The 17,943-nt window shown below is 40.6% G+C and overlaps 1 protein-coding gene across 1 annotated transcript in view; it reads right to left on the reverse strand.

The window, feature by feature from the left end:
* Positions 1 to 4,135, reverse strand: part of SLC35F5 (solute carrier family 35 member F5) — a 37,325-nt gene extending 33,190 nt beyond the window's left edge. The window contains exons 1-3 of the mRNA XM_028101362.1: positions 3,873 to 4,135; positions 2,932 to 3,022; positions 2,644 to 2,785 (exon numbers count right to left, since the gene is read on the reverse strand). Of these exons, the coding sequence (XP_027957163.1) occupies positions 2,644 to 2,785; positions 2,932 to 3,022; positions 3,873 to 3,912 (273 nt within the window). The 5' untranslated portion in view covers positions 3,913 to 4,135. The remainder of the gene's footprint in view (positions 1 to 2,643; positions 2,786 to 2,931; positions 3,023 to 3,872) is intronic.
* Positions 4,136 to 17,943: the final 13,808 nt, after the last annotated feature.

A 17,943-nucleotide genomic window follows, 5' to 3' on the forward strand; every position in this document is an offset into this window, starting at 1 on the left:
CACCCAAAGTAAGACTTATAGCCATTATGTGCCTCATGTGTTGTCACAGGAAGTACCCAGTACCACCAAGGTATTTTTTCCTAAAAACTGAACCTGAATCAAATCAGGACTTTACACCTAACTACCATTTTATAGGAAATAAGAGAAAAGGAGGAGCAAGTTAAATGATACCCCAAGGAAACAGCCAAATTTAAAATGTGTGTTATGGAGCGAATATGTGTGTCCTCCCAAAATTAATATGTTAAAATCCTAACTCCCAATGTGATGGTATTAGGAGGTGGGGCCTTTGGGAGGTGATTAGATCAAGTGTAGAGCCCTCATGAAAGGAATTAGTGCCTTATAAAGATATCACAGAGTGCTTTCCTGACCTCCTGGCCTTTTGAGGACACAGTGAGAAGACTGCCACCTAATAACCAGGAAGTGGCTCCTCAGCAGACACCTAATCGGCCAGTACCTTGATCTTGAGCTCTCCAGCCCCCAGAGCTGCGAGAAATAAATGTGTGTTGTCTGAGCCACCCAGGCTAATGGCAGCCTTGTTGTGGCACCCCAAATGGACGAAGACAGTGTGATATATCCTATAGGAAAAATGATCCAGTTTTTCCAACAAATCATTAGCATGATTTAAAAAAAAAAGGGGGGGGGTTGGGGGAATACAGTTAAGGAATGAAAGCGCCTTAAAAGAAATTTGAATATGGACCAGGTACCAGATGATCTTAAAAAATTATCATTAATTTTGTTAGACATATAATTTTGTTAATGGCATGGTGATTATATTTTTAAAAATTAGGACCTTTTCAGTTTGAGATGAGTATGAAAGAATTTACAGGTCAAATGACAAGTGGCTAGAATAGACTTGAAAATACTTCAAGAAAACATGTCTAGGGAGGGGTTGATAAGAGAAGATTGGCAAAATTTAATAGTTGTTAGGTATATGAAGATCCATTATACCATTCTTTCTACTTTGTATATGTTAGAAAATTTCTGTAATAAAAAGATTGATTTTCTTGTTGAAATACACAATATATCTTAAAAGTTTAATGTACATATTTGGCTGAAGAATTAGACATATTACATATGCTCTTGGATAACAAAATTATAAAATATCCTCTTACTACAGAGACAGATTGCTAAATTATAATGTGATCAGGTCTTCTTCTGTCCTACATTTTATTACCTGACAAATAAAAACCAAACTATTTATTTAAAACTAAAAGTTTTACAGATAAGCTTATTTCCTCTTCAACATTAAAGAGATCTCTTTGTGTTAAACTACAGAATGTTCATCTAAAAAAAAAAAAAGGTTACAGAAGAGTGAAAAATAATAAATGGCCTGTTGTATTCCAGAGCCTACTTCCAAAATGGCTAAAAATTTATTTACTCATTGGCTACAACGTCAGTGTCAACTATTTACTTAACTATGATGTGAGATGACCAGCAGTGACAAACTGCTTCTTCTGACATTTAAATTCATTTTATAAATACTATTTCCTTTTGTATATTAGCCTTAAGACTACAACATGTAAGCTGAAAAGCAGTAATTTCTGAAAATAAAATTGCACATCTTTTTATAGAGATCATTAGCCAAACAGAATAAAATATCTACATATATAACTAGAAAGAAAAACTTTGTGCACTATTACTATCAAGAGGACACTGATAAAGGTAAAATAAAATTTAACTGAATGCAATCACCATATACCATGTATTTCACAATGTTTGAATCAGCAAATATATAAATGTGCATGCACCCATGCATATGCACAATAGTGACCTGTACATGAAAGCTCTGATTACTTTCACTCATCTGTTCAAAACTATTCTTACTTTCCATTAAATGGTGACAAATGGCTTTGCATCCTAGATACTTGTTCCACTAGAAAATATTGTTTATAAACAAAGAAACTGAATTTAGAAAGAAAACAACAGATACATAATCAAATATTAAGAAAACATGAATATGGTCTCATTTTTAAAATAACCCTCCTGGGCGCCTGGGTGGCTCAGTCGTTAAGCGTCTGCCTTCCGCTCAGGTCATGGTCCCGGGGTCCCGGAATCGAGTCCCGCATCGGGCTCCCTGATGGCAGGAAGCCTGCTTCTCCCTCTTCCACTCCCCCTGCTTGTGTTCCTGCTCTCGCTATCTCTCTCTCTGTGTCAAATAAATAAATAAAAATTTTAAAAAATAAAATAAAATAAAATAACCCTCCCTAGGGGCACCTGGGTGGCTCAGTCCTTAAGCGTCTGCCTTTGGCTCGGGTCACGGTCCCAGGGTCCTGGGATAGAGCCCCACATTTGAGCCCCACATGAAGCTCCCTGCTCAGCAGGAAGCCTGCTTCTCCCTCTCCCTCTCCCACTCCCCCTGCTTGTGTTCCCTCTCTCGCTGTCTCTGTCAAATAAATAAATAAAATCTTTAAAAAATAAAATAAATAAAATAACCCTCCTTAAAAGATTGAAGAAAACCGAAACAAAGAGTATCTTTTGTTTCAACCTGAATTGACATCAATTCACTTGTCAAAGAAAATATAAATAATTCAACAACATTCAAAATACTGCTTTAAGCATGAGATAGAAATGATTATCAAGACACCACAGATTAATAGCAATATTACTATAATGCAATATCATTCCTAGACAAGAATTACCTACCGAAGTAAGTTCTGAGGATGCGACCCATATCACATCAACAAGTAGGAGAATAACAATCCCAAGAGCCATTCGCCTGCGCTGAGTGAAACCACTGCTCTGGGAATTCATCCGGTTCATGATAAATACACACACCATTTGCAATCTGTTTTTTAGAAAATACAGATCACATTAAAGAAAATTTTTGAAAAATAACCGTAGAAAATGAGTAAATTAGTATAAGAGAAACATCTGACATTTCTTAGCTGATGTTGTTTGAAAGTCACAGAGTAAATTAAAAGTGGAGTTTACCTTATTTTAAAGGCTTTTCTAAGATCTTCAAGAGCAATGCCTGAAAACTTGGCAGATCTGAGTCTAAAAGGAGGTGAAGAACTCAGCGCACCTAAAAACAGCCATAAAATGATGCTTATAAAAACATCAACCACTCAAAGTAAGGTTCATCACGTTTTTTTACCCTTAAAATTCAAAATGAACAAATGAAAAATACCAAAATGTGCTAAATATAATTGACATTTTTCTCTAGCCTCGTTATTCACTGTATATTTCAAAATTACACTCAGAGAAGTATAGGGTACAGAAAAAAAAACTTCAATAAAAGGCAATATTTAAGAGTAGTCAGCTACCGGCAAAAAGCTCCTCCGAGTTTCGTAAATACAGAAAGTCCATTCGCCTCTCCCTACAGAGGAATCCACCCCAAGGGACAATGTCTAGACTCGCGCCTGTTCTGTCTTTTTCTGTCTTCGATCTCTTGGAGGGGAGTTTGATTATTTGAGAGGAAGTGATTTGTTGTGAGTCTTGGGGGTGCGTTTCCAATCGCCTCACGTGGTAGAGGGAGAGGATACTCCATGCTCCCCCACCCACCCTTGCCTGTCACTGCATCTTGTTTCTTTAGATCCAAAGAGTAATTCCCCAGACGAGTGAGGAAACAGCTGTTAAAGGGAATCCTCCTCTTCTTTTGGCGGAGGAGGGGGGAGGAGTGAGGCCGGTGACACCTTCCCCAAGGAGTGAGAGAAAGCGCGGAGGCGGCGCTCGAGCAGCTCCCACTAGTGTCGGAGTCCAGAGCGGACTCCCACGCCCCTGTCAGCCTTCCCCTCACGACGCCCCTTGGAGACCAATACCATTTCGGCCAGAAAGCTTCCACCGACTCCAACAGCTAGGGGTGGGGCCGTTCGTGGGCACTCGGTCCCGGTAGGGGCTCCGAGGAATTTCGGGGCCCTCCCCTGACTGCCTACCTGGCCTTCCTGCCCCGCGATGGTGTCGTGGCGGCACCATGAGCGGCCTCGGCCCGGACCCGCCGCCGCCCAGCGCCACGGCCGCGGCCTCACAGAGCTGTCGCGGTGCCTGACATTGCGCTGGAGGGAGGCCCAGCCCCTGAAGCCGCCGTGTCCCTCGGGGCGAGACTGCGGACGCCACCCGGCCCCACTCGGCCCGGGAGGGCGGGGAGCGGGCGAGTGGAACCGACCGCGCAGGAAGCGATGGCCGCGGAGGCCCGGAGCTGGACCCCGGCCCCGCCCCCAGCCTGCCAGCCAGCCCCGCGGCCCCGCCCCCCAGCCCAACGGCGGCGGCGCTGGGGCTACGTCACGGCGGCGCGACGGCGGGCCGCGCGTGGGAGCGTCTGCAGGGTGTCTCGGCGGCGTGGAGTGGTGTACTGTTGGGATCCTGGCGCAGGGCTCGAAGATGAGGCAGTGACGCTGGGAGGAGCGGAGATAGAAGTAAAGCAGGGCGTGGTGGAAGAAGGGGGAAGCGAGAGTGGGTAGGTGGGGCGGAATGAAGGACGAGGGAGGTGGCCGGGGCTCCAGATGGCCCCGCCCTAGAAAGAAAGCTAGCAACTCCATTTCCTACAAAGATCGGCCACGAAACTCTCCATATCTCTTTCTCGAAGAGAGGATCGAAAAGCAAAGTGGCCTGGGAGAATTTTGCTCTCTGGAAACTTTTGTTTGTAAACTAGATCCCAGCTCTCGGAGTAAGCGGTGTCCCTTGGGGAAAGCTACTTCACCTCCCCGGCCCTCAAGTTTCCTCATAGACAGAAATGACAGCACCTGCCTCATCTGTCTATACTATACACCCATATGTATATACACGCACATATATATGCCAGGATTACATTAGTTTACAAATGTGAAGGGCTTAGATCAATTCATGGCATATAGTGAAAACTCCACAAATGTAAATAGTAAGCTGTATAGATTTTTTCTTAACTCTCTTTTGAATATCCCATAAGAAAAAATGCTTGGCCAACGTCTTAACTTGTATTCAGAAGACAAAAACAAGACTAGACGGTTGTGTAATTTAACTGGAGTTATCCACCACCATCGCATTTTTAACATCTTCAGATGGCACAAAGAAATTTTCTTAACTTTCATAGTGACAATATAGTGCATTTCTTAATTCTCTTAAATCTCTTGTTTCACTAAATACATATTCAAATAATGAAACAATACCAATGGACATTTTTTTGTATTGATACAATCAGTTTCTAACAAATGGTCAGCATCAAGCACGTAATGAGTCATTCAGAAGCCTATCATTCAGAATTAGAAAAAGCTTAACCATGTACTTGAAATTACTACTCAGGGGAAATTTGGTTGCATACATTTACCGGCATCCTTTTTATTCTTATCTCTTTTTTTTAACATTCTTTAGAGTGTCAAGCTCATAGTGTGCTACATTTATGATATATAGACTGAAAGAATAATAGCAGTATAAATACCTCTCAAGATCTAAGGGTCAGGAAAACTATGTTCTAATTCTTAATCTGACCACAATTTGTTATGTAATCTTGAGGATTATTCTACTCTCAATTTTGCCTGAGTTCTCCATCTATAAATGTAGGGATACTGTTAGCTTTTTCTTAATTAAATAATGTAAATGATAGTACTTTATAAATGTATGTAAATGCAAGTTACCATTATTACCACCTACTGCCAGAGCATCTGCTAAAGGACAAATGCTGTGATATTCTTGTGATAATGAAGATAAGGTAATTCTAGACCAGCTGTCTTCAAGTAGTCCCCAACCCTAGGTTAATCTTCCATTACCATTTTCTCCCCCTACCCTCAGAAGGAAATTCCACTGTACTCCTGTGTGACAACAGACTCTGGTGTAGTTTCTGTGCTGTGACATCATCCTGATCTTAGGCATTCCTTTCTTTGGACCCCAAGTGCATATCTTGCTTGAAGATAAATCCTCCATATCTTCCAAGTCTTGCACCAAATGCCAGCTGTCTGCATTTTCAAATATAAGTTCCACAAAAGCAAGGATTTTTGTCAATATCATTCTCCACTATATCCTCACCATCTAGAATAGTACTTAGCACAGAGATGGCAGTCAATATTTGTTGAATGAACTTGAACTTCCTGCTGTCTCTTGACCTTTATACCTAATTCCTTTCCCAAGTCTCCATTTCTGTCAGTTGGTACCACCTTTATTCTAGTCTCACAGGCTTAAAATGTTGATCTTTTATTTTTATTAATTTCCTTTTCACTCTTCAAAGTTGATCACTCCTCACTGAGATCCCTCAATAGTAGACCCTTAAGATTCATCAGGTATTAAGTCTTGACACCTTCAAAAAAAACAAAAACAAAAACAAAAACAAAAAAAACCACCCAAAATATAAAGAATATGATTTCTCCTGTAAAGAACATATGCCACAATATGAATATGAAAGCAAAGTTGTCTGTGTACAAGAGTCACTAGCTAACTCTCCTGTACACCAGCCTCAAAATTCAAGCTCTAGTAAAATTATAAATAATTATGTCGTGAATGTGTGAAGCCTCTAGTTAAGTATTGAAAGCACCTATAAATAACAAAAATGGAAATAAATGAAGAATACCCAAATGAGAATAAGCAAAGGATATTTATTCAGAGCTTGCTATAGCAAGTGGTCAGCCACCATCACTTGAATTGGGCCAAGACCCAAAAGCAGTCAGGGAGTGTAAAGCTTTACAGTAGGAAAAGGATTCGGGGATGCCCTGATAGCAGGTTTTTGGCACTAGGAAAGTTAACTAGAAGCAAGACATCCTATGTGATTGTTTAGGAGTGAGTAAATGCGTTTCTCTAGTTGGCCCTAGGTTGGAAAGGACAAAAACTAAGGAAGCTGGCTTACTGATCAAGTCCTGGCCATTTGGGGCTAGTTGCCACAGAGATTGTGGTTTTGCCTTTCTGGACAGACTGCTGCAGAGGTTGTGAGTCAGAGTTCTATTTTTATATATGCTATGGTCATTGTCCCTTTGTATTTTCAGTCTCTCACAAAAGTCTACTATGTATCATCCTATTCTCTGCAGTACCTACCAGAATGCTGGTCACATAGCTCAATAAATATTTGATTTTATTTGCTTCCAAGGCATAGTTTAATGGATTGAGATTTGCAATTTTAAAATATTGTACATAAAAGACTGCTTTTGAATGTGTCCCTTCCTGCATTTTATGGGGTAAATCATGTGCTACAAGGAAAGTCATGAACTTGGGAGGTTCTGAGATACCTCAGGTACAAGGGTTTATTGAACACAACCAAGTCTTAGATTTTAAAGCATTTCAAGGCAGATTAAAGGAGCAATATGTCAATGGAAATTTGAATAACAGTTCTAAACATCCATAGAATAAGCATGCCAAGACAGTGCTTGATTGATGATCATTTATTGCCATGTCCTTGAGGGCATGGACTAGAGCTCTGAAGGCATGATCGCTTCAAGCAGATCTAGATAGAGAAGGCTTTAGGAACAGGTGGAATCTGAACTTCATTTTAATCATGGGTAGGATTTTGATGAGGGGGTAGGGAGAGGAATAATATCTAAGAGAGTAAAAGAATGTGAGCATAGGAGAGGAAAAATTCTTTTTCCTTTTACCCTCCTAGATTCTCCTGCTAGGACCCTGTAAAATTGGACTGACAAAAGACAGATTGACAAAAGAAAAACAGTTTATTAATGTGTACAGCTCACATCATTCAGGAGAAACCTCAATGAAGAGTAACTCAAAGAGGTGGTTAGTACTTGGGCTAATATAGCATCTTAACAAAACAACAATAATTTGTGGAGAAAAAACAAGAGAAAAAGTTTTCAACTTTCAAAAGCACTAAACCATTGGAAGGAATATATGAGAAAAATTAATGGAATAAAGGTTTGTGCAGGTCCATCTTTGCACTGACCTAAAGATGTTCTTCATGGCCATGAAACTTCCCTGGGCAAGGGGATTTCTGGCAGTCCTCATTTTTCAGAAGTTTCAGCTTTTAGTCAGATAAAGGAAACCTCAGGAAGGCTTCTTTCTGCATCTATTAATTCTCATTTACTCAAAATAATCCTTATGCCAAAGTAGCGTATTTTGGGGTGGCATATGCTGGTCCCCTACATGAACAACTGGAAAAGGTGTGTCCAGAGGCAAGTTATAAAACTGATTAGGCAGAGCACAGCATATGTGTAAAGAAGCAATGGGAAATGAGACAAATGAGGTGAGTTTTAGAGTTGCAGCATGCTCTGGAAACAAGGCCAGAGAGGTTGGACTTTTATTTTGTATATGATGGAAACTAAGAATTGCAAATAAGTGAGAAACACTTTTAGTAAATCAGAAATTACTGTCCATTAGACATTTACCAGCACGGTCATACTATGGAGACACTGCATAAGACAAGGAGCCTGCCTTCAAGGAATTCATGTTATAGGCAAAACTGGTTATGTAATTAGGGCAGGTATTTGCTAGACTAGAAGATACTGAATCTAAATGTACTCCTCTATTACCGATTAGCACTGTGTACTGTGCTGGCCACCAAATTGATGCTTATTTTGAAAAGGGTCTTACTTGAATATTACTTGCTTTAATATCTTCCCATTGAAGGTATAATTGTCAAGGTACTAGACAAAACACTAAAGGCCATCTAACTAATCCTGAGGAACTTAAAATGGCACTGTCCATGCCTACCCTGTGCCTTCAATTAGCTGACCAGGCCCTGGCCAGCTAAGTGACCCATGCCAACAGGCTAGAGCACGGTAATGAGCTCACTGAGAGCCATATCCACTTCCCAACTTGATCTTGACCTCAGCTTCTAACTTGCTCTCTTATCTCTCATCTTTGGCTTATGCTCTGTTCGATACTTGACATCTGATACCACTCATCAAGGACAGCCTTGGCTCTTTCTTATCATTTGCACCAACACCTGAGCTCCCATCTGCTGCTAGACATTAAGTAAATAAGCCAACCTGAACCTCGTAGCCCCTGGAACCCTCCTCGGCCCATGTGGCCCAGGCACAGCCTAGGTTGCCTCAACTCCCAACAGGGAAGATTTGAAAGAAAACACAGACTGAGGCTAAGACACGTGTAATGGATGTGACTATTCTTGTTTTCTCCTGCTTTGAGCAGAGGCCCCAAAACACAGAATCAACAATAGAGAGCAAAAGACAGTTAAGTTTTAAGGTGAGGTCTCAGACTATGGGGGACTGATAAAGAGGTATCCAGTTTTACCATCGGCACACCCCTTGTAGCCAGACTGTATTTGTAGACTAAAACTCTATGAGAGGATTCAAAAGATGGGAAAATAATTGCTCGAAGAGAGTTGTCACATGATCTGAACATCCCCATCAGCATCTCCACTGGAAATTGGGAGGTATGCTTCTCTCCTCTTCTAGCCAGCCAAGGGAGAAGGGGAGGGCAGGCACTTCAAGGAAGCATTCAAAGGTCCTGGCACATGTTCTCTCAAGTTTAAGGAACACAAAACACAAGGACGGGTGCCCAAATCAGAGTGACAAGAGGCACTGGAGCCTACAGAAGACTTGCTGCTCTGACTGCAAGATAAAGAAAGGGAATTCTCATGGGAAGAGCCTGTATTTTGAGGTGGGGCCAAAGAAGGTGAGTTTCTCCTGGGCCAGAAGGGAACCCCATAGGAAGGAGCAATTTGGGATTTTATTTTATTTTATTATTTTATGTTAGTCACCATAGTGACATAGTCATCATTAATTTTTGTTGTGGTGATCCACGATCCATTGTTTTCGTATAACACCCAGTGCTCCGTGCAGTACGTGCTCTCCTTAATACCCATCACCGGGCTAACCCATCCCCCCTCCCCTCTCCCCTCTAAAACCCTGTTTGTTTCTCAGAGTCCATAGTCTCTCATGGTTCAATTTGGGATTTTTAAGGGTGACTGTATCTATGAGGGCTGCTTAGAGGGATAAGGTATCCCTAACGGAGAACTACTCAGGGGAAGATCGTGAGTGGTCAAGTGAATGAGACAGGATCATGCCAAGGTAACTACAGGAAACACATTTCCCACCAGAGGCATTCCCTGAGAATGAAGACCTGCATTTAGAATATACAACAGCAGTGATGTTCTGGTAAAGATTTAACAACTAGATCTTTAGGACAAGGGTCCAGATGTGTAGCATTTCTGACTTCCATGGTATGATTCCATGGCTCCAGACTTCCAGCACAGCCAACTTCAGGCTACCCATGTGACATCTAAGTGGCATTAGAAAAAGATGCACGGTAGAATATCATTATAAAGTACTTCCACCATGCAGATGCAGTAGACATAGGTAAACCCAAGACAAGAACATCAATTATAGTAAAATGTAGTTAACTAGGAGGTGATGAGTATTTATTATCTCATTTTAAAACATTTATTTAATTGTAAGTTTATATATATCTTAATTTTTAGTGATGACTAGACTTAACAACCACCTAATATTCCAGATCATTGAACAGTGTCCTGGGATCAAGTGCCGCTTCAGGCTCCCTGCTCAGTGGGGGGGAGTTAGGGTTTGCTTCTCCCTCCCTCAGCCCTCCTCCTGCTCATGCACATACCCTCTCTCTCTCAAGAATAAATCATAAAAGAAAAGGAAGAAATGGGATTAATAGGTGGCAAAGTAGACAGTGCTGCCGCAAGCTGGAAAACAAGAGGAGTCAAGAACCAACTAATGATAGGGGGTAGCAACCAGAAAATTGTGTCACAGGAGGTGGGGGAGTATAAAACCTGTTGAAAATACCCTAATTTGGCTCCTAAAAGATGCATTTAAATCTTAGGTCTCTCTTTTTTTTTTAAAGTAGCGAACTTCCGTTTATGTGGCTATTGTTAGATTAGATTTTAAAAGCTGAACCTTGCAAAACCTAAAATACCTAGAGTACTGCTTTGCCTTCCAAAGTCCTCTGTGTTGTGTTTTCAAGGGTTTTGAACTGCAGTTCAATTAAGATATAAAATAGGGGCTTTGAAATTCAGCAAGGTGTGGGTGGTGAGCAAACCAGGCAGCCAAAGCTGTCGGAAAATCCTCATCTCAGAATGACCTTCACTTCTGCTTCTCCCTGCTGCCGGTAGTATGCATCCTTAATGTCTCCTTGGCACAGCTGTTATCACTGCAACAGTATGATTTTTGAGGTCACTAAGTATGAGAAGGACATGCAAAATAGGAAAACTGGAAAAATGTAGTTAGAGCCCACTAGATTTAGCATTAATGTCTTAGCAAATGTTAAGAATGTTTTTCCCCCCAATTTCCCCAATAGACTTTATTTTTTTAAAGCAGTTTTAGGTTCACAGCAAAACTAAGTGGGAGGTAGAGGGTTCCCATATAAGTCCTTCTCCTACCCTCTACCAGCATCCTGCATCAGATTAAGGTAGTATTTTTAAATGTGGTGATTTTACATATACAAGCCATTTTTCCGTGCCTCTCCCATCTGACAAAAATAAACAAAAGGTTCTTTTCACACTGTGCATCTGCTACAGCTAAAAGGGAATCTCTGGTACTTTAGATGATTGACCCTTCAGTTTTCCTGACAGACCAAGGTGATCACCCCTACCCCCCTCAAGGGCATGAAAACTTACCCCTCTGTATATTCCACACAGGAATTTTCAGGGAGAGATGTCAGCTGCTTTCATCCCACTACCTTCCCTGCCAGACTTAAACTGTCAATGGTTTTTTCTTTTAAATAAATGAAATGGATAAATCTGAAACTACAGATGGTCCCCAACTTAAAATGGTTGGGTTTTTGTAGGTTGATTTTTTTTTTATTTTTCTTATGTTGATGCAAAAGTGATATGCATTCTGTTGAAACTGTGTTTTGAATTTTGAATTTGGATCTTTTCCCAGGCTAGTGATAGGTGGTAGATGGATCCTCTCTTGTGATGCTGGGCAGCAGGCTACGGCTTCCAGCCAGCTATACAATCACAAGGGCAAACAACCAGTACACTTAAAACCAGGCTGTACCCACATAGCCATTCTGGTTTTCACTTTTAGTCAATCAATTCCATAAGATAGTCAGCACTTCATTATAAAATAGGTTTTGTGTTAGATGATATTGTCCTCCTGTGGGCTAAGGTAAGTGTTCTGAGCATGTTCAAGGTAGGCAAGGCTAAGCTATGATGTTAAATGGTAACCATTTAACAGATGCCAAAGGCTAGGTGTATTAAATGCATTGTAGTCTCAATTTATGATGGGCTTATCAGGCTATAACTCCATCATAAGCTCGGGAAGATCTGTAATTGTATATTGTGCTATATTTGCCTGTCTGTATTTTATAATGGGTAAACTAGGGCTTTGAACTGTAATTCATTTTTTTCTCTTTTTTTTGGTTTTATTTTTTATTTTTATTTTTTGAATAATTTTTATTGTTATGTTAATCACCATACATTACATCATTAGTTTTTGATGTAGTGTTCCATGATTCATTGTTTGTGCATAACACCCAGTGCTCCACGCAGAATGTGCCCTCTTTAATACCCATCACCAGGCTAACCCATCCCCCCACCCCCCCTCCCCTCTAGAACCCTCAGTTTGTTTTTCAGAGTCCATCGTCTCTAATGGTTCATCTCCCCCTCCGACTTATGCCCCTTCATTCTTCCCCTCCTGCTATCTTCTTCTTTTTTTTTCTTAACATATATTGCATTATTTGTTTCAGAAGTACAGATCTGTGATTCAACAGTCTTCTACAATTCACAGTGCTCACCATAGCACATACCCTCCCCAATGTCTATCACCCAGCCACCCAATCCCTCCCACCCCCACCACTCCAGCAACCCTCAGTTTGTTTCCTGAGATTAAGAATTCCTCATATCAGTGAGGTCATATGATACATGTCTTTCTCTGATTGACTTATTTCACTCAGCATAACACCCTCCAGTTCCATCCACGTCGTTGCAAATGGCAAGATCTCATTCCTTTTGATGGCTGCATAATATTCCATTGTGTATATATACCACTTCTTCTTTATCCATTCATCTGTCGATGGACATCTTGGCTCTTTCCACAGTTTGGCTATTGTGGACATTGCTGCTATAAACATTGGGGTGCATGTACCCCTTCGGATCCCTACATTTGTATCTTTGGGGTAAATACCCAGTAGTGCAATTGCTGGATCGTAGGGTAGCTCTATTTTCAACTGTTTGAGGAACCTCTATACTGTTTTCCAGAGTAGTTGCATCAGCTTGCATTCCCACCAACAGTGTAGGAGGGTTCCCCTTTCTCCTCATCCCCGCCAACATCTGTCGTTTCCTGACTTGTTAATTTTAGCCATTCTGACGGGTGTGAGGTGGTATCTCATTGAGGTTTTGATTTGGATTTCCCTGATGCCGAGGGATGTGGAGCACTTTTTCATGTGTCTGTTGGCCATTTGGATGTCTTCTTTGGAAAAATGTCTGTTCACGTCTTCTGCCCATTTCTTGATTGGATTATTTGTTCTTTGGGTGTTGAGTTTGATAAGTTCTTTATAGATTTTGGATACTAGCCCTTTATCTGATATATCATTTGCAAATGTATTTTCATCATAAAGATTACATGGCGCCAACCTAACCCTTCCTTGTTCAATCCCTGGGCAAATCTGTAGTGGAGACACTTGAGTACAAACATAATAGGGATACTGAGCAAATTAACACAAATCTAGTGCTTTAATTCATTAGCTTGCTCTTTATCACATACTTATTCTGTGCTAGATATGGTGCTTGCCACACAATAATAAGTTAATTGGAAATGGCCCTGTCCCTGAGGAGTTCAGTCTAATGTGGTGGTTCTCAATGAGCTGATTTTATCCCTGCAAAGGACATTTGGCAAACCTCTGGAGATATTTTTCGGTTGTCCAATGGGGAACGTGCTACTGGTATCTGGTGGGTAGAGGCAAATAATGTTGCTAAACACCTTGAATACTTATAATCCCTTAAAAAAGAATGTCAGTAGTGCCAACAAGAGTCCTATCCCAAAATGTCAATAGTGCTTAGGTTGAGATACTTTGGTATAATGAATGGAATTATGTTACAGATTTACAGAAGAGTAAACTCAATTTTCCCTGGAGGATTCCCCCTATTGGGACTCCTTACTTAGAATGAAGTGTTTTGAGGTTAATATAGACATCCCAAATCTGCAAACAGAAATAGGTCCAGCCAACATCAGAAGAATGCACAGGACGAGCAGCTTGTTTTGCTTACTGTGATGTTTTCAGATTCTATTACAATGATGCTCAACCTAAGGGCCAAGGTAGAATGACATGAAGAGTCTGTAAAACCTTTGGTGATGGGTTACACTCCTACTTCACATCTAGGAGAGAAATGCCCAGCCCAACTCAGAGAAGTGGAAGCTAACCTTGACCCTACGCTGTCTCTCTCTCTCTCTCTCTCTCTCTCTCTTTCCTTCTTCCTTTTCTTCTTTTTTTTTCCTCTCCCTTCTTCTCTAAATCCCTCTAGCTCTTACATGTACCTTATTTCACACTTGACTATGCATAGCTTTGAAGATATAATCTTGTCATTTCATGAATAGAAATATTGTCTTTTCAAGAAATTACATAATAGGAAATCTCTTCTCTACTTCTTTTTTGTCCTCCCCTGGCCTAATAAAATGGTAACCATTTAACAGATGCCAAGTGACTTAAGGGAAGGAAAGAGCTGTATCTTAACATAAGACTCTGTGTAGAGATAGGAAAAGAGGGAAGACATCAAATATGTCATAAGATGACACCTAAATACAGTACAATGAATCAGAAGAAAAAAATGCTAGAAAGGCTATTCCTGAGACACCCAGTACAATTTGTACAATGGACTGTACGTTAGATAGTAATGGATATTAAAGTTAAATTTACTGAATTTGGTCATTGTTCTGTGGTTATATAAGAGAGTATCAGGAAATACATCAGGAAAAGGTAAAGGGTTATGATATCTGGGATTTACACCTAAATGGTTCCACAGCACAGAAAGTAGTAATATTAATAAATGTGTGTGTGCATTTATATGAACATATACATATAAAGAAATGGTGATAAAGCAGATACGGCAGAATGCCAACAAAGAGTCAAGAGGAAGAGTGTATGAGAGTTCATTGTCCAATTCTTGGCAGTGTTCTATAAGTTTAAAGTTTCAAAATAAAGAATTTGAAAATTACATATATATAAAATATTGGGAGGAAATTTAGCGTACACTTGGCAGTTGCTTGAAGACATCCAGCAAAGAAGAGTGAAAGACAGTTTCCTCAGATGGAAAGTACACCTTTGCCATCTGCTATAAGCATGATTTACTTATGAGGCTACAGCAAGTTTCATGTGTGGAGATGGAGTTAAGCCAATTCAGGAAGTGTTGTGCTTTTCTTATTAAGCAACATATGCCAAAGCTACATTTGGATGAAAGCCTGTAAAACTTGGATGGAGAGATTCTCTAGCTTCCTGTTCCAGCTGAAGGGGCAGCATCCAATTACTTATTCCTACACAGTCAAGAAAAAATTTACATTCTCATTCCCCCCTTGAACTTCTCAAGTGGTAGATTAATGGTCAAGGTAAAAGTCAGAGAGGCCTTAGGGGGAAATGTCTAATTATTTTTCTTCCATCCCTTACTTCAAGCCCTGAAAATGTTTGGAGCTTCAGTTCAGTGCTAGTTCTTGTAGACTATGGGCTAATTTTTTTTTTTTTCCTGCCATGGCACTCCTAAACACTCTGTGTGTTTTCAAGTTTCTATACCCCAATGCCTGAAATTCTATGATGATTTAGAACGATTCCCAGCTATTACATACACTTATCTCACCATAGTGAAGAAGTAAACTCCTTATCATCCCCACCACCCTAATTTGGAGCATCATTGATTGTTTGATGCATTGGATCATTCAACAAATGTTTAATAAATGCCAAACCTCCTCGTCTCCCAGTCTTTCACCATCTCAGTAAATGGGCATATCATTCACCCTGGGGTTGGGGAGTGTTAGCCTTTAGTCACCTGTTTTCTCACACCCAGGTACATCAACAAGTTCTGTCAGCTCCACCTTCAAAAGACATCTAGGCACTTTTCACAACCTCCAGCCCCACACCCTAGTCCACACCACCATCCCCTCTCACCTTGACTACCAAAAGTACTTCCTATAGATTGGCCTCCACACTTGCCTTATACAGTATGCCTTTTCTCCAAGCTGCATTTAGAATAATCTAAAAATGTAAATCAAACCATATCATTCCCATTCTCAAGGCCATCCAAAGTTCTCTTTGCACTGAACAATCCAATATTCTTATGGAACTTACAAGGCCCTAAATACAGGGGCCCCTACCCACCTTTCCTGCCATTTATCCCCTAGCTCACAAGGTTTCAGCCACACCACCTTCTTGCAGTCAGTCCCTCCATCATCCTTAGCCCTTCCTGCCTTAGAACCTTTGCATCTGCCATTCCCTTTCCCTGGAACACTACTCCTGAAAAGTTCTAAGTCATCTCCTCAGAAACATTTTTCCCCAATCCACTGTCTTCCCATCACTGCACACATACACACCCCTATCACTTTTTATTATCCTACCTCACTGTATACTTTTCTCCCTAGCACTTAGCCCTAACTGAAAATGCAGTGTGATTTATTATTTTGTTTGTTTTCCATCAGATTATCAGCCCCATGAGTGCAGGAACTTTTTCTATCTTGTTCACCATGGCATCCCTAGCATCTAGATCAGTGTCTAAAATATGAAAGGAGCTAAATTAATATTAACTAATGGAATGATGCATGACAAATGCTCTCTGACAAATTTTCTTAAAGAAGCTCCCTGCTCCAGAGCAGCTAGCCTACAGTTAATGTTGTTGGAGTCATTGTCATTGTCTTCAACTTTTCAGAACTCTTGATGTTACTGCTCCCTTGTCTTCCTAGGAGCTCTTAAAAACCAGGACTATGAGAGAATAAAGGAAGAGATTAACAGTTTGGAGGAGATCAACTCACTTTTCAAGTATGGCATAGCACATGGGTGTAGTATAGGCCTGAACATGTGGGATCATCTGAGATGACAGGAAAGGCAAGTATGACAAAAAATACCTCCTCTACTGGACAAGGACATAGTCTGAAATTCTACTGTTAAGAATTAAATTATCAAGGGGCACCTGGGTGGCTCAGTCGTTAAGCACCTTTGGCTCAGGTCATGATCCCAGGGCCTGGGATCGAGCCCCACATCAGGCTCAGCAGGGAGCCTGCTTCTCTGTCTCCCACTCCCCCTGCTTGTGTTCCCTCCCTCGCTGTGTCTCTCTCTCTCTCAAATAAATAAATAAATAAAATCTTAAAAAAAAAGAATTAAATTATTAAGTCATCTGCATTAAGATGTTGATTCTCCTTCAATTCTCAGACAATTCATAAGTTCTCAGTGAATGGTACTCTTCTCCATCCTCAGTGCTTCCCACATGACTTTGCAACATTAACTGTGTATGTATTCAATAAATATTTGTTAAATAAATGAATCAGCTCTCCTCTTTGAGTTTACTACCTCATTTTCCTTGCCATTCACTTAAGTCTCTATTCTGCATACTCTATTACCATTTCAAACTCTGATAGTTCTTTTCCTACTTTAATCATACACCTGGATTTTTTCTAGAAATAAATATGCTAGGAGACTGATCCTGGCCCCTGTCTTTCAAATGTATCTGCCCAACTTCCCAGCCTGAGCCCTCTGCTGCAAGGTGACTGGCCTCCCCACTGTCCTCCAGACCATTTTTACTCTCATCTTCATAAACTGCTCCCATGTTCCTCCACCCCCATTCTACTTCAACCCATGGAAATGACACTCATCCTTCAGGGTCTGGATCTAGGAACAACTCCTCCATAAATCCATCTCAGGATTTGGATTAAGGAACAAGTCCTCCATAAATCCATCTCAGACTATGCTAAGCTAATTAATCCCTCTGTCCTCTGAAATCCTATAGCAATAAGCATTAGTGTCACTTGTTTGAACACATAATTACATATTATCCTGGATCGTAACCTAATTCTTCCTGCATTTATCTTGTCTCTCCAACTTGACTGTATAAGCAGGGAATATATTTTATATTTCTCATGTATTTCTTCTGCATTGTACACAGAGCCCAGCTTGTTGCTTTTACACAATGCTAGCGCTCAGTTAGTA

Source organism: Eumetopias jubatus, unplaced genomic scaffold (assembly GCF_037043125.1).
Source record: "Eumetopias jubatus isolate StellerSeaLion01/CBP00866 unplaced genomic scaffold, mEumJub1_p1.0 scaffold_3, whole genome shotgun sequence".
Taxonomy (NCBI): Eukaryota; Metazoa; Chordata; class Mammalia; order Carnivora; family Otariidae; genus Eumetopias; species Eumetopias jubatus.